The sequence below is a fragment of the Suillus paluster genome, assembly GCF_016628075.1.
Source record: "Suillus paluster strain FC165 chromosome Unknown EDB91scaffold_85, whole genome shotgun sequence".
Classification (NCBI taxonomy): domain Eukaryota; kingdom Fungi; phylum Basidiomycota; class Agaricomycetes; order Boletales; family Suillaceae; genus Suillus; species Suillus paluster.
The window spans coordinates 81,841-108,513 of record NW_024537645.1 but is presented as its reverse complement, the minus strand read 5'-3'; the positions used below and the strand labels follow the sequence as shown (position 1 = coordinate 108,513).

Sequence of the window (26,673 nt, the reverse complement as noted above, 5' to 3'; positions counted from 1 at the left end):
GTGGATGACATTGGGATGAGACTCTGCGAGGTATGGACGGGTGGTCGAAAAGAAACGTGGGTGAGGTTTTATTGGACGGCACAGAAGGCGGAACATGGAGACCTCGGAGGAAGGTTTCTGCATTTTCTCAGGGGGGTTGTTTGGTTTAGAAGGTTTTGCCAAACAACTGCCTTCATCACCTCAGGCTCCAACTGTGACTGTCCTCGTTGCTCAGCGCTTAACTCTGCCGGGCATATCTGAACCGTGGTTTTGGTGTATTTGTTGTCGTACACTGCCGCTACCGGTTTTGCTGGGCCCTAGCTAACTCAGATGACGAGCATCGTGTCCCACATCATAATATGCCAGTACGTGTCTTCCCAATATCGAAAACTCAGTAGTTGACCTCGTACGCCAGCTGCCCCCGCGCTCCGATGGTAAGATGCTTGAAGGGACATCGAATACTAGTACTACGTTGTAGTGACGATGCATACTTTTGGTGTTTTTGGAGGAAGTGGAGTCTTAGTGGACATAGCGGGACGCTTTCGACCTTTCAAGCTTGAAAAAAGGTTCCAAGACCGACTGGTGATGTATCGTTTTACTGATACCATAATAGTATCGATAGGCTATCATGCATCGTGTAGTACGTACCCTCGGACAGTCGACTACTTATCATATCAAATTTGAGCCAAGAAGAAGGTCAACGGCCGGCTCATGGAGTGTTTAATAGGTTAACTGCGACCGGGTCTGTATCGTTCTCTCATACCACCATGATCGCGCGTCAGGATGATGAGGAAACCCCTCTTCTGCAACAGCCAGAGCAACTGATGGCCAGTAGTACGCCCCTGCCCTGGGACCAATTCTGGATCATATTATTCTTGCAGTTTCCAGATTCACTTGTTTTTCAGACCCTTGCCCCGTTCACACCCCAAGTGAGTACATATGTTACTTTTGTTCTGGTTCCGGCCTGACCACAATGGGAACTTTGTCAAGCTTATCAGAGACATTGGCGTGACCCACGACGACGAATCTCAGGTTGGACACTATGTTGGCATCCTGGTGAGCACCCTTCGGTGTCTCTTGTTACTTCCTGATGTTATCCCAGCAATCGTCTTACTATATGGCCCAAGCGCTGACTATTCTCCATTTGGGTCGACTGTCTGATCATATTGGACGGAGGCCTTTGATACTGACCGCTCTATTTGCGATAGCGGTGTCGACGTTCTCGTTTGGGCTGTCAAAAACGTTTGTCGGTCTGGTGGTCAGGTTAGCGTGGTAAATAGCAGCCCTAACTGTCAATTACTGATACCCTGATCAGTCGTGTTTTCTGCGGGGCATTCAATGGGAGCAATGGTGTCGTCAAGAGCATGGTCATGGACATTACTGACACAACCAATTTGCCGAAGGCATACGGCTACATGCCTCTCCCATGGATGTTAGGAGCCATAGTCGGGTAAGCATACACAATACGTCTACTTGCTCTTGGAGCAGGATCGACAATATCCTAGACCACTCGTTGGGGGATCGCTCTCCAGACCAGCAGACAGATTCCCTGAAATCTTTGGGCGATCAGAACTCCTGAAAACTTATCCATACCTCTTACCATGCGCTGTTCCGGCTATACTTGCGTTGGTGGCTTGGCTAGTCACGTATTTCCGTTTCAAAGAGGTGAGCGTGATTTCCAAAGACTATCAGAATCACACTAAAATGCGGTTACGAGAGCGTCTCTACAAGGGCATCGCTTTGGGGGTCGATCAAAGGGTGGCTCTTACCACAATCATATGCAAGGCGTTCCACGCCAGCGAGCCATTCTCTGGCTAGTTCTGAAGAAGCAAACTCTGAGGAAGTCTCATCAAAACCGATTCCACTCCGCACCTTGCTAACTCCAAAAGTTCTGACCATAACAACCAGTTATGTCACCATGGCTGTATTGTATATGGCACTTAACTCGATCCTACCTGTTTTCTATGCAACGCCCATTGAACTCGGTGGCCTTTCCCTCGACCCTCCCCGCATCGGCGTTATACTTTCGGCATCAGGTATCGCCCATGGCGCATTCCAACTACTTTTCTACGCTCGCCTACACGATCGCTTCGGCGCAGGACCCATTCATGTCACTGGTGTTAGCTCCGGTATACCCATCATCATTTTATTCCCAGTGATGAATGCTCTGGCTCGAGCTCATGGAATGTGTTTGGCGGTGTGGTTGTGTGTTGGCCTTCAACACGCCCTGATGACTAGCTTGATGATGTGCAACCGTATGTCAACCCGGCACCTTCTGTTCTACTTGTCTGAGAAGAACCCATAGCATGCTTGGTATTGTTTATTAGAGCAGCTGCTCCTAATCGCGCATCGCTTGGCGCAACCATTGGAATCTCCCAGATGGTTGCAGCAGGAGCAAGGATCATTGCCCCAGCATCTGCAGCTTCGGTTTTCTCGTATTCGATGCAGGAAGGTCATGATGCGTGGATGGTATACTACTTTTTGACGGCGATTGCGTTTCTCGCTGTAGGTACTTCTTTGTTACTTCCGCGTGATCCTAGTGCATGGGAAGATCGCGAATAGTATGAACTTGTGTGTTTGTGCAAGGTGAAAGGTTGGGAAATATGACTATCATTGCATAGATGTTATTCCTACAACAGCATTAATAAGTACTGCTAATGATGTTCATCACCACGGGTCTCCCTGTTAACTTAGACTAAGATGTCGCCAGTGAACGAGAATCTTACCATGATTACCGCATTGTCGTGAGCGCTTGAAGAACGTGCACCGTCGTTTGAGTGAGATTGCAGATCAGTGTACGAACGCTCTTAGTCAGACCAAGTCCTCGCTGAGAGTATGAGGATGGGCTTTCAGTCACCGAAAGTGCACTGATCAGCAGTATGGCGAAGAGGTCGATCAACCTGCTTGAGCGGGGAGGAATCTGCTCCTTGGGACGAAGATTTCACAAGATCCTAGGGCAGGAGTCCGATGAACAAAGAGAGAATTAGCGACAGAAAGTACTCAATCCCGGCGCTGGTGGGCTGTGTCACTAGTGAGTACCTTCAAGGAAAGAAGAACAGTACTGTCAGTGTTTGGATCAACTTTGAAAATTACGCCTCTAAGTAGTCTCACATAAAATGAAGAGTCAAGATGATACATACTTGGTTGCTTTTCTGTGGGGAGGTGACCGGCAGGCCCATCAGTAGCTCGAGTTGCGCTTGGGTTCTTCTTTTTCACCTTGCACATCTACGAGCCATTGACCCAGTCGTTGGTTGGAACAGTATGCCAATGTCGTCACATCCATGATCCAGAGCAGCCCACTGTAGCGGGGAGATTTGGATTTTGCTAGTGTCATTAATATTGGCGAGTCACAACACTGTCGGTGACAGTCTTCCGTGGCTATGGGAGTGCAGGAGGTCCTGGTGCAGTGGCTGGAGTCCTGGTACTACGAACAAGTGCGAAGGCCGGCCTTTACGTTCATGCGCTCAGTCATCCCCAGCTCGGTGCTGCCTAGACCAGAAGCAGCATAAACTTGTTGTCCTGGGCAATGGGCTATGTACTTCAACGACTAGCTTCTAGGGAACCTAATCGTCTCAGTAAAGCTCCTGGTCGAGTCCGAATCAATCACCTTCAAGCTTTGCAAGCCTTATGGTCATGTAAGTCATGAGGGTACATTGATAATTTGGCGCTTCGACGCTTCGGCGGCCGGATCCGTCAAGCTTCCGTGTCGAGTCCACTTCAGCAGCTGCTTAGCAAGAGCACTCAAACCACCAGCGTTTGATTGGTGGTCCACAGAGACCTCGAGTTAACTAAAAACAAGTGTTTATACCAGAACAAGTCCTGATGCTGTTCGGGGCTGGCAGAAAGCAGTTCCCGAGCACTCTTGGACCGAATCAGGTTAGCTCATGGTTCCGATCATGAGCCCGCAACTAATTTAAACTAGTCCAAATATTACGGATGGCTACTAATTGCATCCCCCACCTCTCTCGCTACCACCATGACTGGGCATCAGGATGAAGAGGCAAGGCCTCTTCTGCAACGGTTAGAGCGGTCGATAACCAAGACACCTCTGCCCTGGGATCAATTCTGGATTATACTGTTCTTGCAGCTTTCGGACCCTCTTCAACTCCAGACCCTTGCTCCGTTCATTCCTCAAGTGAGCCTTCTGCTTGGGCTTTAGTCTGACTACAATCGAAACATTTTCAAGCTTATCAGAGACATTGGCGTGACCCACGGCGACGAATCCCAGGTTGGACACTATGTCGGCATCCTGGTGAGCATGGTTTCACCCTTCGTTGTCCCTTATTGCTTGCTGATATCATCCCGAGCAATCATCATATTATATAGCTCAAGCAATGACTATTCTTCATTGGAGTCAACTGTCTGATTACGTTGGGCGGAAGCCTTTGATACTGACTGCTTTATTCGCGATAACAATTTCGATGTTCTCCTTTGGACTATCAACAACTTTTCTCGGTCTGGTGGTCAGGTTCGTAAATAGCCGCAGTGACTATTGATTACTGATATTTTGACCAGCCGTGTCATCTGCGGGGCACTCAACGGGAGCAATGGCGTCATCAAAAGTATAGTGATGGACATCACTGACACAACCAATCTGCCAAAGGCATACGGTTATATGCCGCTTCCGTGGATGATCGGGAACGCGTTCGGGTAGCCACATTTGTCTGCTTGCTCTTGAAGTGTGACTGACAATGTCCTAGACCACTCATAGGGGGAACGCTCTCCCGGCCGGCAGATAGATTCCCTGAAATTTTTGGGCGATCAGAACTCTTGAAAACTTACCCATACCTCTTACCATGCGCTGTTCCGGCTATATTTGCCTCGGTAGCTGGGCTAGTCACGTACTTCCGTTTAAAAGAGGTGAGCTTCCTTTTGAAGGACTGCATCCGGATCACACTCAGTGCGGTATATAGACCGTTTCTACAAGGACACCGCTTTTGAAGTCGATTAAAAGACGGCTCTTGGGACAGTCATATGCGAAGTCTTCCACACAGAATGAATCGAGCGATGCTGTGGCCGGTTCTTGGCAAGCAAACCCTGAAGAGGTCCCATCAAAACCTCTTCCACTGCGCGCTGTGCTAACTCCAAAAGTTCTGGTAATGGCAGCAAATTGTTCTACAATGGCTCTCTTGCATAACGCATACTATATCTCGATCTTACCTCTTTTCTATGCCACGCCGATTGAACTAGGTGGTCTTTCCCTTGATCCTCCCCGCATTGGCGCTATCCTTGCGGTGTCAGGTTTCGTCAATGGTGTATCCCAGTTACTTTTATTCTCTCGTTTACATGATCGGTTTGGCGCAGGTGCCATGCATACCTTTGGTGTTTCCGCCGGTATACCCATTGTCCTTTTATTCCCCGTGATCAACGGACTGGCTCGAACCCATGGCATGGGCTTGGCGGTGTGGTTGTGTGTTGGCGTTCAACTTGCGCTGACGCCTAGCCTACTCATGTGCTACTGTACGTCAAACCAACACGTCCTGCTTTCTGTTTAACTGAGACAGACCGTAGCATGCTTGGCGTTGTATACCAAAGCAGCTGCTCCCAATCGCGCCTCGCTTGGAGCAACCAATGGAATCACTCAGCTGCTTATTGCAGGAGGAAGAATCATCGGCCCCGCATCGGCAGCATCGATCTTTTCTTATTCGATGCAGCAAGGTCATGATGCTTGGTTTATATACTACTTCCTGATGGCAATCGCATTTCTCGCTGTAGGTACTTCTCTGCTGCTTCCTCGCGATCCCAGTCTCTGGGAAGATTGTCAATAGTATAATTATGAGTGACCTCTGTTGTACTGATCTGTTTGACCACTGGGGTTTCTACGATACACTCGTTGTATATTTTTGTTCGTACATAGCAGCCGTGGTCTATATTTTAGTCTCCCGTGACAAGATGATATCTTAAAGTGCATGCATATAAACTCTATCGATTCAGCTGGACTACTTCTGATTCATCACCTCGTTTGGTAACAGCAATAGATCATGGTGGAACACTTTGGAAGGGCGCTCCCCGGCGAGGGGAGTGCACATTGGCCTACTCGCTATGTCTCTTTACTTTGAACCACTTGGCTCTGTCCAACGGAGCTCCGGGACGCCACTTTGTGTGTAAGAGGGGAAAACGTCATGACAGATACTAAGGGCAGTGAAGACCGGGGCGACATGAGAAAAATGCATGAATGCTGTATGCCGAATAGGGCACTAGCACTGAGGGATGAACACAAATGACTGCTGAGGGCTTTCACGATGATGCTGCCCTAACAATCAAGAAACTCAATCTTCTCGTGAGACGCACTTGGAAGTCAATCGTTGAAAGTGCCGTACGCCATTCATCGTTGGTAACGCTTACACCTCTCTGACAATGGACACATGACTTTCCGAGTCAGGAGGAACCTTCATTTACTCTCGTCGACGCTCCGAATGCAGATGCAAGTCTCCCAATGATTCAAAGCGATGTACTGTTGATTTTTCCATTCAATAGCTCGATGAAGAGGGGCTGGAAGAAAATGAAGAAACTTGTGATGGTTTCGATGTCAGAGCACGTGCAAGACGAGAGATGGAGAAAGGAGAAAGGAGGGGAGAAGGAAACTGAGCTTGTCCAGGTATAAGAATAAAGACTGTTTGCTCGTCGCGCGCCTCAAATATATTGCGACTTTCAAATTAGAGGAGATGATGAAAGCAATGCCTGTTTTTTGTTCGTCCTGGACGCAGTATTAGAATCTGCAGGAACCGGAGAGAATAGAATGCTTTGCAGCATTGCAGTGAACACTGAACGATTGAGTAACACAAAAGATAGAAAAGACAATCATAATGAGACAGCGTAACTAAAAGCGACAGCTTCAGACTGATGTCTGAGATGGACCTGGAGCACGAAAGAGATGAAGTTCCTATATTCACAGGTCAGGTGCTGAGTCGCGAAGGATTGTGAATACACACATTTGCAAGTTTTTGCCCTTCGGATAAAATCACGAGGCAAGACCGCAGACCCTTCAAACACCACTGCCTCTCGAACCAGGAGAGGAGATTACGATTCCGGAAAGACTTGAAAATGTGTCTTAGTGGGTCATCCCATGGATTAGGAGCTCGCGAAAGGTGGAAGGCCCAATTGTGACATGCGTATTTGAGAGCATCGGAAGATGATTGACTTCGTTTCCGTGCTTCGTCTGCGAAACTCAAAAAGGCCCCCATAACATGGATAACATCCAAGTCTGGTGGAGAACAACCTTCTGGTGATGTAGAGGTGAAATGATCCTGGTGCCTTAATGCCAGGAATGCCGGAAACATCAAGAAATCAGGCAAGCCCTTGAACTGCTGAAGTGCTTGAAAGGCTGGCATTGAAGGCCATTCTGGGACGATCGTGTACTCGCCGATTGCTTCCAATGTGCTCGAGAATTCGTCCATCGTCGCCCAGACAGATGCCGCAGGGGTCAATTGCCATGCTTGACCATGTGGCGTCTGCAACCAGTCTTTCCCGTTGTTGGTCCACAGCCAATCTCGTCCGCTCTGTGTCTGCAGCCATCCTCGCCCTCCTGTGGTCTGCAGCCATTCTCGTCCGCCTTGAGTTCGCATCCATTCTCGTCCCCTCCAGGTCTGCAGCCATATTCGCCCGCCTGGGGTCTGCAGCCATTCTTGCCCGCCTGGGGTCTGCAGCCATTCTTGTCCCCTCCGGGTCTGCAGCCATTCTTGTCCCCTCCGGGTCTGCAGCCATTCTTGCCCATGTGAGGACTGCAGCCATTCTCGTCCTCCATTGGTCTGCAGCCATTCTTGTCCGCCTGGGGTCTGCAGCCATTCTCGCATATCTGGGGTCTGCAGCCATCCTTGCCCACGTGGGGACCGCAGCCATTCTCGTCCACTCTGGGTCTGTAGCCATTCTTGTCCACGTGGGGTCTGCAGCCATTCTCGCACGTCTGGGGTCTGTAGCCATTGTTGTTCACGTAGGGAGTGTATCCATACTTGCCCTCCTAGGGTCTGCAACCATTCTCGTCCACTCCGGGTCTGCAACCAATCTCGTCCATTCGGAGTCTGCAGCCACTCTTGTGCGCCAGAAGCATCCGGCTGGAACTGCAGCCAATCTCCCGCGATCAGACTCCATGATAGCCCGCGTTGCCCATCTGAAATTTGCAGCTCTTGCCCGCTCTGGGTATGCAGACAGTCTGGCCCGTTCTGAGCATGCAGCCATTCTAGCTTGCATGGGGTCTGAAGTGATGCTCGCCTGCTCTGGGACTGCAGCCATTCTAGCTTGCCCTGGGTCTGAAGTAATGTTTGCCTCCTCTGGGCCTGCAGCCATTCTCCCCCGACCAGGGTCCGCAGCCATTCTCCCCCGACCAGGGTCTGCAGCCATTCTTGCCCACCCGGGGTCTGCAGCCACTCTCGTCCCCTCGGGGTCAGCAACCACTCTCGTCCCCTCGAGGTCAGCAGCCAATCCCGCCCCCTCGGGGTCTGCAGATAGTCTCGCCCACCTTGAGTCCGCAGCCACTCTCGGATGGGCTGGAAAGGAATATGTTGTCTGCTCTGGATCATCAGCCAGGTTCTTCCGCTCAAGGTCTGCTGCCAAGTCTGTCCCCCCTCGGTCTGCAGCCAGTCTTTCCCTCCTTGAGTCGGCAGCCAGTCTTTCCCTCCTTGAGTCTGCAACCAGTCTTCTACTCCTCGAGTCTGCAGCCAGGCACACCCATCCAGGGTCCCTAGCCAAGATTGTAAATCTGAACTGCGATCTCCCCGAAGCCATAGCAGACCGATAAGAACTTGCAGTGACTCCGGTGGTTGGACAATGAAAGATAATGAGTCTTTTAAGCGCTGTGGGTCGTGGGATTGCATTGCTCGACTCTGCTTCTTTAATTCTGAGAGTGCATCTAGGAGGGCTGTGGTTCCTGGAATGTCTTGTATCATCAAGCGGAAAGAGGAATGAGCGAGTAGGGAGTGCGGTGATGTAATACTGTGTACTTGGGGAAGGCTGCAGTTTGAGCGATTTGAAACATAGTCACGAACGGACGAATGATAGATGTTCACGGGGAGACTACTGTCGGTGGGAATTTCTATCACAGACCGTAGCTGCACCAGTGCTATCTCGACATCCTTGCCCTGACCAGGTCCAAGAAGTCCTGATATTTGTGAGATAGGCAGAGGGTCTGCAAGGGCAGCAACGACAGACAAGTGTTGGTATGCCCGCTGCGGGTTGGAACATGTCGAGAGGATGCAGTCATATAACTTGTACACCTCTGTTCCTGGTAGCAGTGCACTTGTTAGTTCGAGCATGAGCTGGAGCCGATCGCGAGGATCATTGAATTCATCGTCGATAAACTTCATCATCGTGGACGCCACGACGAAACGTCTGCCCGCTCGGCTCGCTAACCGCGCAAGTTCATCTGACGTTGGGAGCGGGAAATCGGAAAAGCGTTGGTGCAGTTTGGTGAAGGAATGCTTTGGGAAAATATAGATGTCTTTGTCGACATCTGCGCCATCTAACGAGATTACTGCAGAAACACCCTCCCCAGAAATTTTCACTGGTATCTCACACACCAGCGGGCGCACTGATTCTTCTTGGATGGCTTCGGTGATATGTGCTTCCGAGCGACTCATGAGCAGGATGTGGATGACAGGAAGATCAGGCTGATGGAGAGCTTTGCCGAGTAGGGAGATGAGATCCGCAACCTCGGTTTCGGATATGCATTCATCGATGGCATCAACAATGAATGTCAAAGGCGCACAGTCGCGAAGTCTGAATTGAAGTCTCCGGAGAGGTGGGAGAAAGAGCGCCTCCATCTGGTCGTGAAGAGACGCATCGGGGTCTAGAAGTGAAGGATCCTCGCGAATAGCTCTGATTACTTCCTCTCGGATGCTAGGAAAATTCTTGGCAAGCTGGTAAACAAGCGTTGCAAAAAAATATCCAGTCGTGCAGCGTTTCGTGTGCCTGCGCGAGAAAAAGAACGATCCCGCGAGCCGCTTTTCTTTCATCCCCTGCCCTGTCACTGTCAGACCTCGCATCCTTTCAGCTACATTGAACGCAACAGCAGACTTTCCGACCCCTGCCGTGCCATGCAGCCAAACAAGTCGACTCCCCTGTTCTCGGCTGTCTAATATTTCGTAGATGTGGTTGAGAAGGACTGTCCGGGTCCCTTCCAAACATTTGGGATGGGGCTGGCGTTCACGGGAATCATATGCAGCACCCATGACGGCAATCTGAGATAACTTCTCCCAGATTCCCTCAGACGACCGAACATCACCACGAACTGTCGGTAAGGTCAGAGAGCCAAGAAAAAAATACGAGATAACAATACTGACATTGGTCCATTGACAAAAGTTGAAGATGATTTGTGACACAACTTGTGAGGTGGAACTCGGGTCGCGAAGAGTACTAGTATGGTTGGATGGTGTTAGAAATCGTGGGGAGGGTTTGTATCTCGGGCATGACGTACGAAGATCGATGGATCACTGTAATTTAGCTCCTTTGCAGCCGGGTTATGTTGTGAAACGACGCGTGTCAGGCTGTCTAGTGAGTATGTTGGACAGTTGAATGAGTCGGGCAGCGAAACAATCAAGCCGTGAAACGATGGAGATTGTAGGCTACTCGAGATCGAATGGATGGATATTTCAAATGTGCTATGAAAAGTTGCTGGATGGTGGTGAAACGCAGTTGAAGGACGAGCGAGCGCTTGTCGGGTTGCAGGAAGACACGAGGTTGCTGTGTAGTGTGCTAGTGTTAGCACGGTACTTACGCTTTCGAGCCATAGACTTGTGAGCGTCTACATCAGAGGCCATTATTTAATGGGCGCCCTTGCGCACACAGCCTTGCCGGGTCAGACTCGAGGCAGGCAAGGCTCTTTAAATTGGTCTGCACCACTCCAGTATTTTCGATGGTAATCTCGTATGTGGAATGGATTTCTGAAGCAGCCCGTGCAATGCGTCAATGGAATTATGGAGTCAAGTAGTCGTTTCAAAGTCGCGAGGTTAACGAGGACAACATCATGAAATACATACGGGAGATACCTCACACTATGATGTTAAGCTCGGTTATATGTCAAGGCACTTTGCAAAATACAAATATTACTTCCATTACTTACACGTGATCCCACTGCGGTGTCTGAGGATGTCTGGGGACATTACGGCTTGACTAGGCGAGCTAATGATCAACGAGTCTTTGTTGCAGTTCCCGACAGTGAACTCGAGCTGGCATTGACCTTGCTTCGCCAGGTGATATTTTGTTAGACGTCAAATTGCCAACAGACCTTGCTTCACACTGAGGTAGATCTTAGGTGGCAATCTGCTGGCATTGCAGATATCATCTGTTCGAAATGGGATTCCAGGTGGATAGGTCCTTCACACAAAAGCAAGCCGTCTTCCTCCTGTCCTCTTCAGATTTATTTGATCCCATATCATCGCATCCTCACAAACAATGCGTTTCTCCTTCAATGCCCTCACAGTTGTTGCTGCTTTGACAGCATCGATATCTGCAGCATCAATACCTGTCAGTGACGACGGTGAATGGTGTCCTACATTTTGTCTTTACTACACCTGCTGCCCTGAACATGAATGCAATTGGCTTGTGAGTATGAGTAGTTTGCGTCATTTATGGAAGCACGTGACTCACTGGCGTGGTAGTTCGCCGTCTTTCTATGTGTATGAGTGACTCAGTGCCATGTCGCGACAGTGAACTACAGTGAGTCCTATTTCTGCTTTCGCATCGGTGTAACGGTATGGTTGACGGGACGACGCGCGAGTTACTAGTAGTTTGTTGTTGAGTTGATCAACGTGCTTGCTTCTGAACAGATTTTACTGCCGCTCGCAGCTCGCTCGTAATGGGGATCTTGGGGTAGAGAAAATCTCGAACACTTTAACACATAGAATATGTTACGACGCAGTTTTGTAGTCTCATCGTAAGCTTGAACGTTTTGAACATAGAAGCCTTCGACTTTGCTGATGGGGCTTGCAAGAATGGGCGCGTTGGGTGTTGATTCCTCTTTTTCGCGTCGTTTATTACTTACTACGGGCTCAGATTCGTCTTGGATGGATTCCCAAAGACCGTTCCCCAGGCAGAGAAACTTGACTCCATGCTTGACTCCCGCGGTGAAAACTCGACAGCATTGTCGAGTTGTTCATCAACGATCAGCTACTCATCTCGGTCGTCTTATTCACCCGGTCAGGACAGACGTGTCACCAAAGAATTCCAGCGCGTCTTCACACCGATGCTATGCCACTGCATTAGATATCCCTAACAGGTTCTCGTACCAGTCCTCTTAAAAAGCCTATGACAGACGATGAGACCGGCGAGCCGCTCATCCAGCGCTCCGATCTCACAATGCGAAAACGTCGTGGAAGCGTCTTAAAACTTCCCACAAGCAGAGTGGTCCACGGCGTTGCAGAGGACTTCAAAGCCACGATGACGCCGCTCAAAGTCCAAGCGTCGTTTGAGATAATGAAGGAAATTGGACACAGGGGTGTGTGCTACTGCGCAGCTGCCAGGTGACTTCAAGGTATCTTATTACATACTTTCTGGATAGCGAACGACATCCTCAAGGCTTGGCCGTTTGGAATGGACTCCATCAGCGGTCATGTCTCCACACCAGTCTCACCAGGTAGATGAAGAGACACCTCTATTGCAGCACGAGGAGCGGCGTAAAGTCAAAGAGAGCCCTTGCGCACACAGCCTTGCCGGGTCAGACTCGAGGCAGGCAGGCTCTTTAAATTGGTCTGCACCACTCCAGTATTTTCGATGGTAATCTCGTATGTGGAATGGATTTCTGAAGCAGCCCGTGCAATGCGTCGATGGAATTATGTAGTCAAGTAGTCTCCCATATAGGCTAGGCAAACCTAGTAGAAGGAAGATATATAGTAGTCGTTTCAAAGTCGTGAGGTTAATGAAGACAACATCATGGATATACCCTACACTATGATGTTAAGCTCGGTTATATGTCAAGGCGCTTTGCAAAATACAAATATTACTTCCATTACACGTGATCCCACTGAGGTCTGAGGATGTCTGGGGACATTACGGCTCAACTAGGCGAGCTAATGATCAACGAGTCTTTTGTTGCAGTTTCCGACAGCTGGCATTGATCTTGCTTCGCAAGGTGAGATTTTGTTATACGTCAAATTGCCAACAGACCTTGCTTCACACTGAGGTAGATCTTAGGTGGCAATCTGCTGGCATTGCAGATATCATCTGTTCGAAAGGGGATTTCAGGTGGATAGGTCCTTCACATAAAAGTAAGCCGTCTTCCTCCTGTCCCCTTCAGATTTATTTTATCCCATATCATCGCATCCTCACAAACAATGCGTTTCTCCTTTGCCCTCACAGTTGTTGCTGCTTTGACAGCATCAATATCTGCGGCATCAATACCTGTCAGTGACGACGGTGAATGGTGTCCTACATTTTGTCTTTACTACACCTGCTGCCCTGAAGATAGTTGCCATTATATTGTGAGTATGAGTAGTTTGCGTCCTGGATTTATGGAAGCACGTGACTCACCGGCGTGGTAGTTCCCCATCTTTCTATGTGTATCATAGAGTGAGTGGCATGTCGTGACAGTGAACTACAGTGAGTCGTGTTTCTACTTTCGCGCCAGGTGTAACGGTATGGTTGACAGCACGACGCGAGTTACTAGTAGTTTGTTGTTGAGTTGATCAACGTGCTTCTGAATAGATTTCACTGCCAGCTCGCAGTTCGAGCAATGGAGATCTTGGAATAGAGGAAATCTCGAACACTTGAACACATAGAATATATTACGACGCGGTTTTGTAGTCTCGTTATAAGCTTGAACGTTTGAACATAGAAGCCTTCGACATTGCTTCGAGTGCAGATGGGGCTTGCAAGAACGGGTGTTGATTCCTCTTGGATGAATTCCCAAAGACCATTCCCCAGGTAGAGAAACTTGACTCCATGCTTGACTCCCGCGGTGAAAGCTCGACAGCATTGTCGAGTTGTTCATCAACGATCAGCTATAGGGTACGGGGTCCGCCTCGGTCGTCCTATTCACCCGGCTTCAGGACAGACGTGTTGCCAAAGAATTCCAGCGCGTCTCCACACCGATGCTTTGCCACTGCATTAGATTTCCCTAACAGGTTCTCGTACCAGTCCTTTTAAAAAGCATATGACAGACGATGAGACCGGCGAGCCGCTCATCCAGCGCTCCGATGTCACAATGCGAAAACGTTGCGGAAGCATCTCGAAACTTCCCACAAGCAGAGTGGTCCACGGCGTTGCAGAGGACTTGAAAGCCACGATGATGCCGCTCAAAGTCCAAGCGTCGTTTGAGACAACCTACGCAAAGTGTTCCGGGCCCCACCGGCAAAGTCGTAATAAGTATGTTATATATCGCACGCAGTCATACATAAGTAGATCGGCGTTTCGCTGTCAAGTCGTCGTTTAGGTTGCGCATACAGTGATACAGGATAGCCGAGCCGAAGCCCCCAAAGTGTTGTTTGCCATGGCTTGTGTCCTTGTTAGTCAGCAGCGCAATCCATCATTGATGCCAGGGCAGCCAGGCAGGTTGGTCTGGACTCTGCAATGTGCACCACTCCAACATTTTCGATGGTAATCTCATATGCGGAACGAATTTCTGAAGCAGCCTGCACAATATTAATCTGTCGATGGAATTAGTCAAATATAGCCGCAGGAAATGCCATTGGATACAGGGGTGCTACTGCGCAGCTGCCAGGTGGCTTCAAGGTGTCTTATTACATACGCTCTGGACATCCTCAAGGCTTGACCGGTTGGAATGGACTCCATCGGCGGTCATGTCTCCACACCAGTCTCACCAGGTAGATGAAGAGACACCTCTATTGCAGCATGAGGAGCGGCGTAAAGTCAAAACTCCATTACCCTGGCGTCAACTCTTCATTATACTGTTCTTGCAACTCACTGAACCTATTACTGCCCAGGCTATTGCTCCATTTGCACCTCAGGTGAACTCAGCCTGAATTCATATCTAACTATCTTCTGATGTGCCTTCATTGATCTCTCAGCTCATCAGAGATGTCGGAGTGACACATGGTGATGAATCAAAAGTAGGATATTTTGTTGGTATCATGGTAAGCGCCGAGTGTTTGATATAGATGATCGTTTTCTGATCGACCTCAAAGTATTCCGTGTTCTACGTAGCGCAAGCTCTTACTACCCTTCAATGGAACCGCCTTTCTGATCATGTTGGCCGAAAGCCAGTCATCTTGACTGGTCTATTTGGTATATCAGCTTCCATGTTCCTATTTGGACTTTCGAAGACCTTTGGAGGCTTGATAATAAGGTTCGAGCATGATATCCTTGTTATGATATAATGCGTCTCAATATCTTCTAGTCGTGCACTGTGCGGAGCGCTGAACGGCAACAGTGGTGTCATCAAGAGTATGATGATAGATGTCACAGATTCAACCAACATGGCTCAAGCGTTCGGGTTTCTTCCTCTTCCATGGATGACTGGGAATACGCTCGGGTAAGGACATACATTTTGATTTGTCTACCTCGTTCTTACGTTGAATGATCGGCTAGACCCCTCATCGGCGGGTCTTTGTCTCGTCCGGCGGATCGTTTTCCCAGACTGTTTGGGCAGTCGACATTTCTGAAGACACATCCTTATTTCTTGGCTTGCGCTGGTCCGGCATTGTTTACCGCTGTAGCATGGTTGGTCACGTATATGCTTTTGCAGGAGGTAAAGTAGTGGCCCACCCATTCTGTTGGTCCATCTCATCTGTGTCCAGACTGTGCCCACGACGACATCCATATGGGGTCTGATTCGGAACAGATGTCGGGCCGCACTTACGTTCATACATACCAAATCACCGCAGGATATAATAAATTCCGACGATACCGTTCAAGATTCTCCCGATGGTTCCAAACCCCTTCCTCTGCGCGCATTATTGACTCCACACGTTTTTATCGCGACGTCGAATTATGCGACACTGGCTCTCTTTGACATAGCTCTGCGCTCCCTAATACCCGTGTTTTATGCTACGCCAGTGGACATGGGTGGGCTTGGCCTCGACCCACCACGGATTGGCAACATTCTTGCAGTGTTTGGTATTGCCAATGGTTTATTTCAGGTGTTTTTCTTTGCTCGGCTGCATGACAGGTTTGGCACGAAAGTGGTATGGACCTGCGGAATTGCCTCCAGCGTGCCGACTATCCTCGCATTTCCGATAATCAATGTGTTGAGCAGGACGTATGGGATCGGCGTCATAGTCTGGCTTGGTGTCGGCCTTCAGCTCACAATATCTATCGCTCTCAACATGTGTTACTGTTCGTTTTATTTAATGTTCTGTTACGCAACCATCACTGATGAATTCGTGATAGCTTGCGGCGCTATGTATATAGCAGCTGCATCTCCCAATCGTGCATCATTGGGCGCCACTAATGGTCTTGCGCAGACGGTCGCTGCGTGCGTGCGTATTATTGGACCTGCATCTGCGATGTCCGTGTTTTCGTTTTCTGTGAGGGACCCGTACTATGAGTGGGTGGTGTACTACTTTATGATGGCGCTAGCACTCCTTGCGATTGGTACATCTTTCTTACTACCTCGTCAAATGTGGAAGCGCGATAGTTAGCAGAAGCCTTTTCATACAGTGGTGTATCACCGTGACTGCACGCAATGCAACATAGAGCTCGTTGACCTTTTTGCACCATAACATTTTGAATGATGGTTGGTTTATAATGGCTAACACTACATTCATCACTTGTGTCGATTTATGATTCAAATTCTCTTGTTTGGTGCGTTTGAATTCCACACGTCTTTGACCTTCTGATGCTTCTCGCGGAATTTTTGAAAAGTGACATTCGTTGTTAAGGCTCGCTTTTGTATTTATGTCTACACGCCTCAGCACAATCCCATACTCAGCATACTCTCCCACCGCTGACTGTCGTCAACGCTAAGGAAATTGCATGCACACCACATACTATTACAAGAGATCACATAGGTAACAAAGAAATGCTGGAAGTTATCCGCGTGCCCATCAAAGCTTAAACTGTCCGCGGTTCTGTTGTGCTTAGGAAATCCGAACCTCTCCACGATGGTGGTGTGTTATTCCTGCATCTTAACTTACGATAGCACATTAGCCAGCACCGAGGGCATCCGTGAGACACCACCGTTGGACTGTGTTCCAACATCCTAGGGTATTCGCAGAGCTGATCTCAGGTGCAGGACGCAATGACGTACTGCGTAAGAAGGTGTGTTGAGAGTTTACGGACGCCTGATACTCCGCGAGTGCAGTAAAGTTGCACGATGGAGTGATATATGATGTCAAATGTATGATCGATCATTCGATCATGACTGTCAACGCTTTGACGTCTCAGTGACGTCTCTCTCAGTACTACGCCAATAATTGTGACCGAGAGCCCTCGTTTTTGGTATGGGACATGCGAAACGTCGATCGAATCCATTAATATTTAATACTTAACGTCATAGATCACCTGATAACTTCATTCTCATGTTAGACAAATATTATCACCTCCGTAGTCATGGGGAATACTACCTACCCTGATCAAGTTTGTTCCCCTTCCCCGGTCTCTCTTGTACCGCTGCGATAGTCAGCAAACACATCTTGTTCGTCGCTGGCCATAGCGAACGACGACACCCACACTCTTTTCATCCCTACGTTCTTTTTCGACATCTCGAGCTCAATCAGTGTAAATAAAAACATTCTATCGTGTATTGACTATTCAGTTTTCATATAGGATGCAACACGTCTCTGTCCGCCATCGGGCAATTATCAATAGAGAGCTCGAAGAGCGCGATCCCTCTCTTATCAAATTGCCCGTCCCAGCACCATCTATCCCAGTACTTTCTCCCCTGGTGACCCCTCTTGTCGGCGCAAACAACGGTGGAGCCTCTTCAACAGGTTCGTCATCATACCCCATTTCTACTATTGCAAGCGGAGGCGGCAGCGGTGGAACTGGGGGAGGAAGTGGAGGTTCGAACGGCGGAGGGAATGGAAATGGAGGCGGGAACGGCAATGGTAATGGTAACGGTAATGGGAACGGTAATGGAAATGGTCATGGGAACGGTAACGGAAGCAGCTCCACGGGAAGTAGCAGCACAGCGACCACTGTACCTGCGTCGTCGCCCGCAACTTCCGCTGGCTCCCCCTCCCCACCTGGGTCATCAGGTTCCCCTCCATCATCTCCTGGAGGCACTCCCCTCACCAACAGCAATGGCAGCGCCGTCAATGGCGGCCAGTCCAATCCTAACGGATCGGTGCCCGTGAACGTCCAAGGTACTCCGGCAGCGATGTCCCGATCTTCATCTTCTACGAGCAATCCCACAGCGTCCCATTCCACAGCGTCCCACTTTACAGCCGCAAGTCTCCAAGGCTCGACCACATCCACTGGTGTCGGAAGTTTCCCGAGTGATACTACTCCCACTTCTATCACTGGAGCCACGACTTCTTCCCCCCACCTGTCCTCAGGTGCAATTGGAGGAATCGTTGCCATGTGCCTTCTATTCCTGGTCGGACTCATTATACTCATAGCGCGGCGTCGGTCCATTGCGCGCCGCCTTGAACGCCGCAAACAATGGTGGCGCGGTGGTGATGGAATTTCGGGTAGTTTCTCTATCGTGGGGGGCGGTATGCCAGACTCTCAGATCGGGGGCGCACCCATCCCGAACAGGGCGAGTGCTCGCAGCAGCTTTGCTACCAACTTTGATCAGGGACTAATGTTCCGCGTCGACTCCCCAATTCCATCCCCAGCCGTTGATCCCGCCGCACTCGGGAGCATTCCTGAGTTCCCTCCCATGGCGGAAGTGCGTGAGCGCACCTCGCTCCTGTTCCCTTCTGCTAGTGCTGTTGCCCGTAGGGAATCCATGAATAGCATGATGAGCAACGGCAGCGACTCTGACACTCAGTACCTCGTTGTAACAAATGATCTCAACCCTCCCGGACTATCTAGTCCCATGTCCGTTCGTCCGTTCTCTCCGTCAGAATCCTTTGCATTCCCAAAGCCTCCTGTATGCCTCAATGAGGGACAGTCTGCTTCGTCTGCTCTTGTGGCTAGTGGTTTCGGCCCCTTTTCTCCTTCGTCGTCCGCTGCTACTCCCGTCCACATCCACTCCCCTCCTCCCATATTCAACACTGATGTACTACCCTCCACTCCTCCTGCCCCTCACCTACAACCACCACTCAGCGCTTCATTGACAGCTATTGTCGATCAATCTTCCAACCCCTTTGCTGATCCTGTCAAACCCGAATTCGAAACCGTCTGTCGCCCATTCAAATCTACGCTCGACGACGAACTCTCTGTCGCCCCAGGCGATAAAGTCTGCGTCTTGAATGTCTTCGACGACGGCTGGGTGTTCGTAGAGAAGCAATCTAGTTTCTCGAATCATGCCGAGAAGGGCCTTATTCCTGTGGACTGCTTACGCGCAGCCGGCCAGGCTCTCCCGGAATTCCTAGCTCAAAAGCGGGTGAGCAGCTACGGAGTTGATCCAAACCAGTTGAACCAAGTGTTGGCGGGTAACTTCCATGCCTTTTGAATGACGAGCACGTGATTGGTAGGGTTTTTCTGCTCTTTTCAAAAACCCTCGCTGATGCTCTTTTTCAGTGATGCCAGCATCATTGGAGACTTGCCATCATCATTGATCACATACCAATCTCGAGTTTCTATTCTCGCCTTCATGGTTCTATAGGATCGTTGTCTATACCACTTCTTTCATTTATCTTATTTTTTCGTTGCTTGTTTAACTTGGATTTTCTGTGCTTCACTGACCTACCTCCCTGGAGATGTTTATTTGTATGCTTGCTGCACGATATCGTATTTACATACTGGACCCTAGATACTTCAGATACCTTGTTGTTGTTGCTAAGTATTCTCTGTCGACACTGGATTTTGTAGCGGGTTGCTGGCGAACCCTTCCGTGAATATAATTTATGGCCGAAATTAACGAGTGCCAAGTGCCACGGAATTCGAACTTGAGCCCATATTACATAACTAGCTGATTTTAGCAACTTGTGAAATGGTGAGTTCGAGAGGAAGCAGTGAGTAGCAGTGTAGCAGCCAGCCAGCCTACTGGTGACTGGAATCGACAGTGTTTGGCCAGATTCATAGGTACCTTCAAATTATCGATTGCTGATCACATGAATGATCAGGGAAAATGCAGGGAACTGCATTTCTCTCTGGCAAATGGGTGAGTGGTACCAACTAGAGGCAGTCCCTGCTATATAGTGCAACTCTCCACCTTGACGTACAAAAATTCTACACCTCAGGCTGACGTCCAATATTAGCTAGACCTCTGGGAGCACTACTCGGCAAGTCTAGCACCAGTGAGTCAGGAATGATTACTTCCTTGAAACGAGACGATGATCAGCATGACCTCAGGCCCCACCTATGACACAGGGCAGCGCAGAATCGGCTCAAAGCCGCGGCGCCCCTGCACACTGCGGCACCTTGCGGCACCCTTATCCAGCCGTAACTGATGCGCGCTGACGCGGTAAGTCCGGGGCTACTGACAAGCTTTGAAAAACAACTGTGGAGCACTACCGTAGATCCGTTTCGGGGTGAGTTCGCTTCCCTTTCGAGCCTTTTCGTCGAAAGCAGTCGAAACTCGAAGAACGAGCGGTCCGCGCCCAACTCGAAACTCCACACTCACTTCATGAAGCCCTCGGATAAAAGTTGCGCCACTCTCAATTATGTACTTTGCTTGGAATGCCTCAAGATTGAGCGCTTGAGCACCATAGCCTGGATAGCAGAGGCGAGGCTATTGTCGTGGCATGGTACGGTCTAACATCCTCATAAAAATATATACTGCGTCAAACAGGAGCAGGCTTCGCTTGTAGCGCTCTTTTTCAAGGCGCACACGAGCGGTCCGGTGCCGAGCTTTCGTATCTAGGCAGACCTTCTACTCCATCAGAACTGGTTCGTTTCGCACTCCACTGTTAATTTCAGTGTGGCTTCCGAGTTTCTATGTTAGCTCAATCCGCCACTGGTCCTTCCCACAAGGGAGCCTACACGCAGACTTATTATGGGACTGCGTATATAACTTGAACGAAGACCGGCATCTCATCGAAATCCCTCTCAATCCGTCTCAAGTGCCATTCATCTGCAGCTTGCTCACGCTTACTTGCCTCGTACACGGCAATATCAATAGACCCGCTCTGACTTTGACATGGGGAATGCATCCGAGGCACAGTTGCGCGAGTACTCTCGCAATATCGCTTCATATACCTTGAAGCAGCTCATGGACTGGCGCGCTTCGCTGGAACGCGAGCGGGAAAATGTCAGCGTCGACCAGCATGATCCCCAAGGTCACCGGTTAATTCTTTTTTGCGAGAGTGTACGAGGCTGATATTTATGTCTTAGGGCACGCTCGGCTCTCAAAACAGCCTGTTGTGAATGCATAAAATGATATGTTTGTGTGCATAATCTGCGTTATGTATATGTACATGCCCTGTCTATACTGTCGTCGCGTTTAGCTGAACTTGACTACTCGCAGACCGGATCCTGTCTTGCCCTTTATGTCATGCAAGACGACACTGCTCTGTATTTTCTCGTCCCGTCCTTAGGTCCATTTTATCGTTAAACTGTGTACTATATTATTTCCTTTGCCATGTTGTATCATTTAGATATATTCATCAGTTGTCATAAATTTCAGCACCTAAAATACCGCGACGGAGTATACAGCAAAGTGTGATGCGCATGCACCTTCTGTTCTTTGGATGTCAAATGTTTCTGATTTGGATATCGGGGTGCTGCGATAGCTCAATCAACGCCCACTGATTGTTACACAAACATGTGGAAAGATTTTATTATTGGACGGGGGACCTACCGGGACTGACTGCGACCAAAGAGTCAGCCGACATATTAACAGCAGAAAAGAAATCAACTCACTGGAATTCGTTTCGTAACCCGCGAAGAGCAGGGTATTATCAGCTTAGAATCCATCGCAATAATCGTCTCCAAAGACCTGAGCCAATACTGCCCCCGACAGATGAAGCTCGGCATTTTGACCTTCGGCTTTGCTTTGACTGTGGTCATGGAGTCGATCAATGGACCATGATACATGTGTACTCAACAGTCCGATGATGGACTGCGAATCAACAAGTCGTTGGATATTTCACCCATGCTCGCGTTAAGTTTCTTGGTCAGCTTCTAGCGATCTTGGCTACGATGGAAAATGCTTGGTCGAGCAGGACGAAAAACTGGTGCGAGGTGGGTTGTTTCCGAAAGTGTCAAATAGTTCAGCCACACTCGCGCTTTCCGTCGAGCGAGCCAAAGTCATGGGGAAAACCAGCAATTCCAAATTGATATTCCGTCATGTCCCAAGCTTCAATGAAGAGTGCTATGTCTCAAGCGCCTCCATGCCAAAAGAGTTACGCACCATTTTCGAACTTCAATGACGGCATTACCACCATTGCCCGATTCTATAACACTTCAGAGATGCGGCATGTCTCAGACTGAGCGCTTACTTTATATGCTAGAACTCAACGTGACTTTCACCCTGGGACCGTGGTAACCCTCTCGCAAGAAATATGAGAAAAGGATAAGAAGAGGACATTAACTTATCAGAGCAGAGTCGTCCAGAGGCTGAATGGAGAGCCAAGTACGGGGATAGTAGATGCCTCCATTCTTGTGATGGATTGGGATATTTATAGCCACTTCTGCAGCAGCGACTTAACAGGTACACCGGCTGAACATGACGAGCATCCGACGGAAGATGAACTGCAGAACTGAACAGATTTCCATCCGGGGCCATAATTTATTTTTATCGTCAGGCCCGTCTGTCACTTGCACCCTGAGTAAACCAATTAGTCAGTCTGCAAGAGCGAAGATGCCTATAGAGTGTATAGTGAGAGCCCATTAAGTTCAAGCATGATAAAGAAGGAAGTCTTCCTTCAGTCTTCCTTCTATCATTTCGCCGGTCTGGCTGGTGACGTGACAAATATGCAGCTGATATGCATCGGTTAGATCGCCCGTGGTGAATGGTAATCCTCAGGCCAGACCACGTCTCAGGCTGGCCACAACATGCCAGTGCTGCTGACCCGGATCAACAAAAGAGCCTGAACCGTAGATGTGAATATATGCTGCCCGAAGCATATATTCACATATATGTCGCAATGTAAGACCTTGTGTACAACTTGTGTATGTCTGAAAAGCTAAATCACAGCACGCATGCTCATATAAGCTTCACAAGGCCTTGCGTGCTTCGGGCTCTTTTGTTGATCAGTGGTACATAGATACAGCACGGGCGTCAAGATAACCATAATGCGATTTCATAGTGATCTGCGGAGCCATATCGTGGCATGCATGTGGCAGTTTAGTGTGACAGTGGTACAGAACAATGCGGTACGTACCCGGGCCATCTATGAAAAACGGTGCAACGAGTCATGATCTAAGAAGGAACGACTGTCTTCGTTGAATTCGACGAAGTGTCACCAAGCACCCTAGGTCACGCGTTACTTGTCTGTATCCGATGTCTGGCACGTGCAGGAGATTAATCTAGATGCAGAGCCAGAAATAATCGAGTCTTGAGAGCTTGAGACTCTTGACATCGACTCGTGAGCCACACCACTAGAGGAGGGAAGTACTGGCGGCAACGCGGCACGGGCTTAATATTTCCTTGAGTAGTGGACAGCAGACCGTCGGTACCTGAAAAAGACCAATATAAATCATCCATACATCGATTTTCTGCCCAGAATGGTAGGACGTCAGATCTTCAGATCTTCAAAGGCCAGTTTTCGGTGCTTGAAGCTGCGACGTGGGAACCGCCTTATATTGTTCTGATCACGGCCGTCTTCGTAGTATAGGTACAACAACAGTGGTGTAGCGAAAGATATACAATAGATATGTAATACCAAAAGGAAAGATCAAGCGTAGGAGGATACACAAGTAGACATGGTCAAATATCAGTATCTTGGATAATGATAGTTCTGTTACGTAGCAAGAGATGTTAGGTCTACATAGGTAAATTGGGATCAGCGCACACACCTGCTGCCGATGATGTATATTAAGACTTTGTAGTATTGCTTTGTGTCTGAGATGTCTTCGCTGCACGTAAGGTCTTGTCAGTTTTGTCATGCGGCTTAACAGATCACACCGACCTGCTCGTGCTTTCTCCTCTTGCTCCTTTGCCTTGCGTTCTAGCGAAGCTCGCCATTGCACAAGCTGCTCCAGCGTGTATGTGGTCATATCCTCAGAATACTGGGACAACTGAACATCAGGATTGGATTGGTCGGACATGATAGTGAGGATGAGTTGAGTTGAGAAATCGAGCTCGATGTGTTGCTTCACTGTACATGTCGAAGTATAGGCTTTATACCTCAGCGTGAACCGTGAGACTGCTGCTTTGAGCTCTAGGGTTGAAGTTGCAGCTATAGGTCGGTCGAGTATTCGAGCGACGAGGCACGCGCACAACAGCCAAAAAAAAAATGTCGTACGCTGTCCCCAGTACCTTGATAATGACGCGGCCACCTATAGGTAAACGTGGTGCCTCTTGCTTCGGGTATAGTGGTACTAGTGGGCCCGTTAGCAGTTTAAGGGATGCTGGTGAGACAATGATCGCTGCGTGTCTGCGAGAGTATCGTGGGTTTGCATTGCCGCCCCTGTCAGAAGGTGTGCCGAATTTCATGAGAGACCATAGCCCGGCAGGCACAACGCTGCCTCGAATACTTACCTGTGGCCTTCAGGCTGATTGTCCGGGACGTGAAACAAATGTCTAACTTCTGCCTGCAAGTACCTGTGGCGTCGGAAATTGACTGTAAGGCGAGTCCCGGCGTCATGTCTGAGATACTTTTAGTTCATTTGCAATGAATAAGGAGACGAGAATGGCGTTGAAAAGTCAGAATACGTACATTTACGTAATAGCCTTTATTCTCTTCGACGCACGTAAGACAAGCTAAGACCGTCGCCTCTATCCAGGGATCAGGCACCTTCACAGCACCCGATTTGGTAGGCTAACATGTGCACATTCCCTACAACGTGTGCAAAGGTCCGGAAGCGGGACAACACCGGGGGGCCTTGAAGATACAGTAAGTATTGACAATCACGGCTTCAGGTGCCAGGTGGTACCTCGCTTCCCTTCCTTAGGGACTTGTGCATGGAGTAACGGTTAGGGACGATCGATTCGCTTGGGCGGCAGATACCACGTTTTGCGCTAGTCCCTGGTACCTTCGCACTTCCCGTGAGCACACCGGGCTCGGATTCACGAGGGGTCCTTGCGTACCGCCTCAGACTTATTGTCCGAATTTTCGGTCTTTTTATAATCCATCCTTGATAGACTAAGCTAGGTATGGCTCGTGAAAGGGCCAAAGACCTGGTTAACAGTGTATCTTGGAGGCAAGGGGGATATCTAAACGGAGTTGAGTGTGGATTAAAAAGTTCAAAGTGTACGTTACGTCAAGTGCCCTTAACTTAATGTCTATCTGTGAGCTGTGCGACATGTCTGTGTGATCATGAGCCTTGCGCGCAGCCACGCTGGCTCGGGAATTTCACTTTGACCCTGTGGCCCGCTTTCCACTGCGCATACCGAGTGCACGGCGGTCGTCCTGCCAAGTAAGTACATGAAGGGTCTCTGGGTAGAAATTCTAGCATATTGAACAAGCTAAAGCTTGAGAGTTCATCGTAAATAGATGTCATTAATGCAGAGCATGGTAGTAGCATGTGGCAAGCATGTGGAAGGATTCATGAAGTGCAGTCTACATAGCACGTCGGGTACAATCATCCATATTGTTGTGCATTGTTTGTGCAATGTCATTGACATGTTGACAGGCTTCGCCTCACTATCACTGGCAATTCATATACGAAGACTGGTAAGTGCTCTAGGCTACTATTAGTATAGGTGCATGCTTGTCGTGTCACCGTGTCAGCTGATTTAGTGCTAGTGAGGCCTTAGATTCCCGGAAAATTGAGTCTTTTCGTTGCCGTGTCATTGCTGTGAGGCATAGCATGTCCCAAATTTGAAATGAGCCGACTGTCTCTTCTACTGATCATGAAAAATAAGGCGTGCAACTTGTAACGTTCCATATAGTGGTCGTCATTATGCATATGTGCTTACAGCGCCAGAGGCTTGCCGTTTGGATCCCAAACTCTCACTTCTCACTTTGTTATCGAGCTCCATCACGATATCGATCATATCGAGAAGAAAACATCCAGTGCATATATCCTGCAAGAATTGACACAATCCTAAGTTACTTGTTTCGCTCAGTTGCTTGTTCGTTTATCGCACTTGCTTGTGTTTTATTTATTGCAGATACTTATGGATCGTGCTGCTAGCACGCATCCAGTCTACCACCGCTAGCTTTGCAGATCGTTGCTGGCCATGTAACAAGAATACAGAATGCTGGTGCTGTTATAGGCTTGGCGGGAGATCGTAGGACACGAGGATTTTCTCACTATGCGGATGGGTTATGATCTGTCTCCTCTTGTGATCTCTCGCAGCCGAATAGTATTATGACCTCCTTGGGCGGCCGTGACATAACAGACCACACAGGCCAGCAAGCTAAGGTTTCTGTCTCTTCTGAAGTTCTGGATGGTCGACGTCATTGCACACCGCGGTTCATCATTTGACATTTTGATGTCTCGCTCGGAGTATAGGCGAAGTGTCCAAGAAGTGAAAGGACAAACTCCGTGTTTCACTCAGGTGGATGAAAAGGAGGTAGGAATCGACAGGCCCGTTAGAAGAAGCAAGAGCAAAGTCGAGCGTTCGTAGAGTTGACCAGGTGTATGAAGATGAGCTAAGGGAAGCTAAGCTTCGAGTTGGTAAGCATTGTATTTCATCAATGAGGCCTT

At 49.0% G+C, this 26,673-nt stretch overlaps 5 protein-coding genes across 5 annotated transcripts; 4 read left to right on the top strand and 1 right to left on the bottom strand.

The window, feature by feature from the left end:
• Positions 1–746: 746 nt before the first annotated feature.
• Positions 747–2,541, top strand: EDB91DRAFT_1253447 (major facilitator superfamily domain-containing protein; the record flags this gene model as incomplete). Its single annotated transcript, XM_041323652.1, has 7 exons — positions 747–908; positions 970–1,035; positions 1,082–1,242; positions 1,295–1,429; positions 1,485–1,644; positions 1,697–2,234; positions 2,285–2,541. 7 exons carry the CDS (start codon positions 747–749, stop codon positions 2,539–2,541), a joined length of 1,479 nt encoding a protein of 492 aa, XP_041172234.1.
• Positions 2,542–3,955: 1,414 nt separating this feature from the next.
• On the top strand, positions 3,956–5,747 carry EDB91DRAFT_1253446 (major facilitator superfamily domain-containing protein; the record flags this gene model as incomplete). Its single annotated transcript, XM_041323651.1, has 7 exons — positions 3,956–4,114; positions 4,166–4,231; positions 4,287–4,447; positions 4,495–4,629; positions 4,680–4,839; positions 4,893–5,439; positions 5,491–5,747. 7 exons carry the CDS (start codon positions 3,956–3,958, stop codon positions 5,745–5,747), a joined length of 1,485 nt encoding a protein of 494 aa, XP_041172233.1.
• Positions 5,748–6,814: 1,067 nt separating this feature from the next.
• Positions 6,815–7,376, bottom strand: EDB91DRAFT_1253444 (uncharacterized protein; the record flags this gene model as incomplete). The annotated part of the gene is made up of 2 exons (XM_041323650.1): positions 6,815–6,862; positions 6,912–7,376. The coding sequence occupies 2 exons, from the start codon at positions 7,374–7,376 to the stop codon at positions 6,815–6,817; spliced, it is 513 nt and encodes a 170-aa protein (XP_041172232.1).
• Positions 7,377–14,705: 7,329 nt separating this feature from the next.
• EDB91DRAFT_1060507 (major facilitator superfamily domain-containing protein) lies at positions 14,706–16,505 on the top strand (the record flags this gene model as incomplete). The annotated part of the gene is made up of 7 exons (XM_041314348.1): positions 14,706–14,873; positions 14,934–14,999; positions 15,051–15,211; positions 15,263–15,397; positions 15,454–15,613; positions 15,663–16,200; positions 16,255–16,505. 7 exons carry the CDS (start codon positions 14,706–14,708, stop codon positions 16,503–16,505), a joined length of 1,479 nt encoding a protein of 492 aa, XP_041172231.1.
• Positions 16,506–18,610: 2,105 nt separating this feature from the next.
• Positions 18,611–19,426, top strand: EDB91DRAFT_1060542 (uncharacterized protein; the record flags this gene model as incomplete). The annotated part of the gene is made up of 1 exon (XM_041314353.1): positions 18,611–19,426. One exon carries the CDS (start codon positions 18,611–18,613, stop codon positions 19,424–19,426), a length of 816 nt encoding a protein of 271 aa, XP_041172230.1.
• Positions 19,427–26,673: the final 7,247 nt, after the last annotated feature.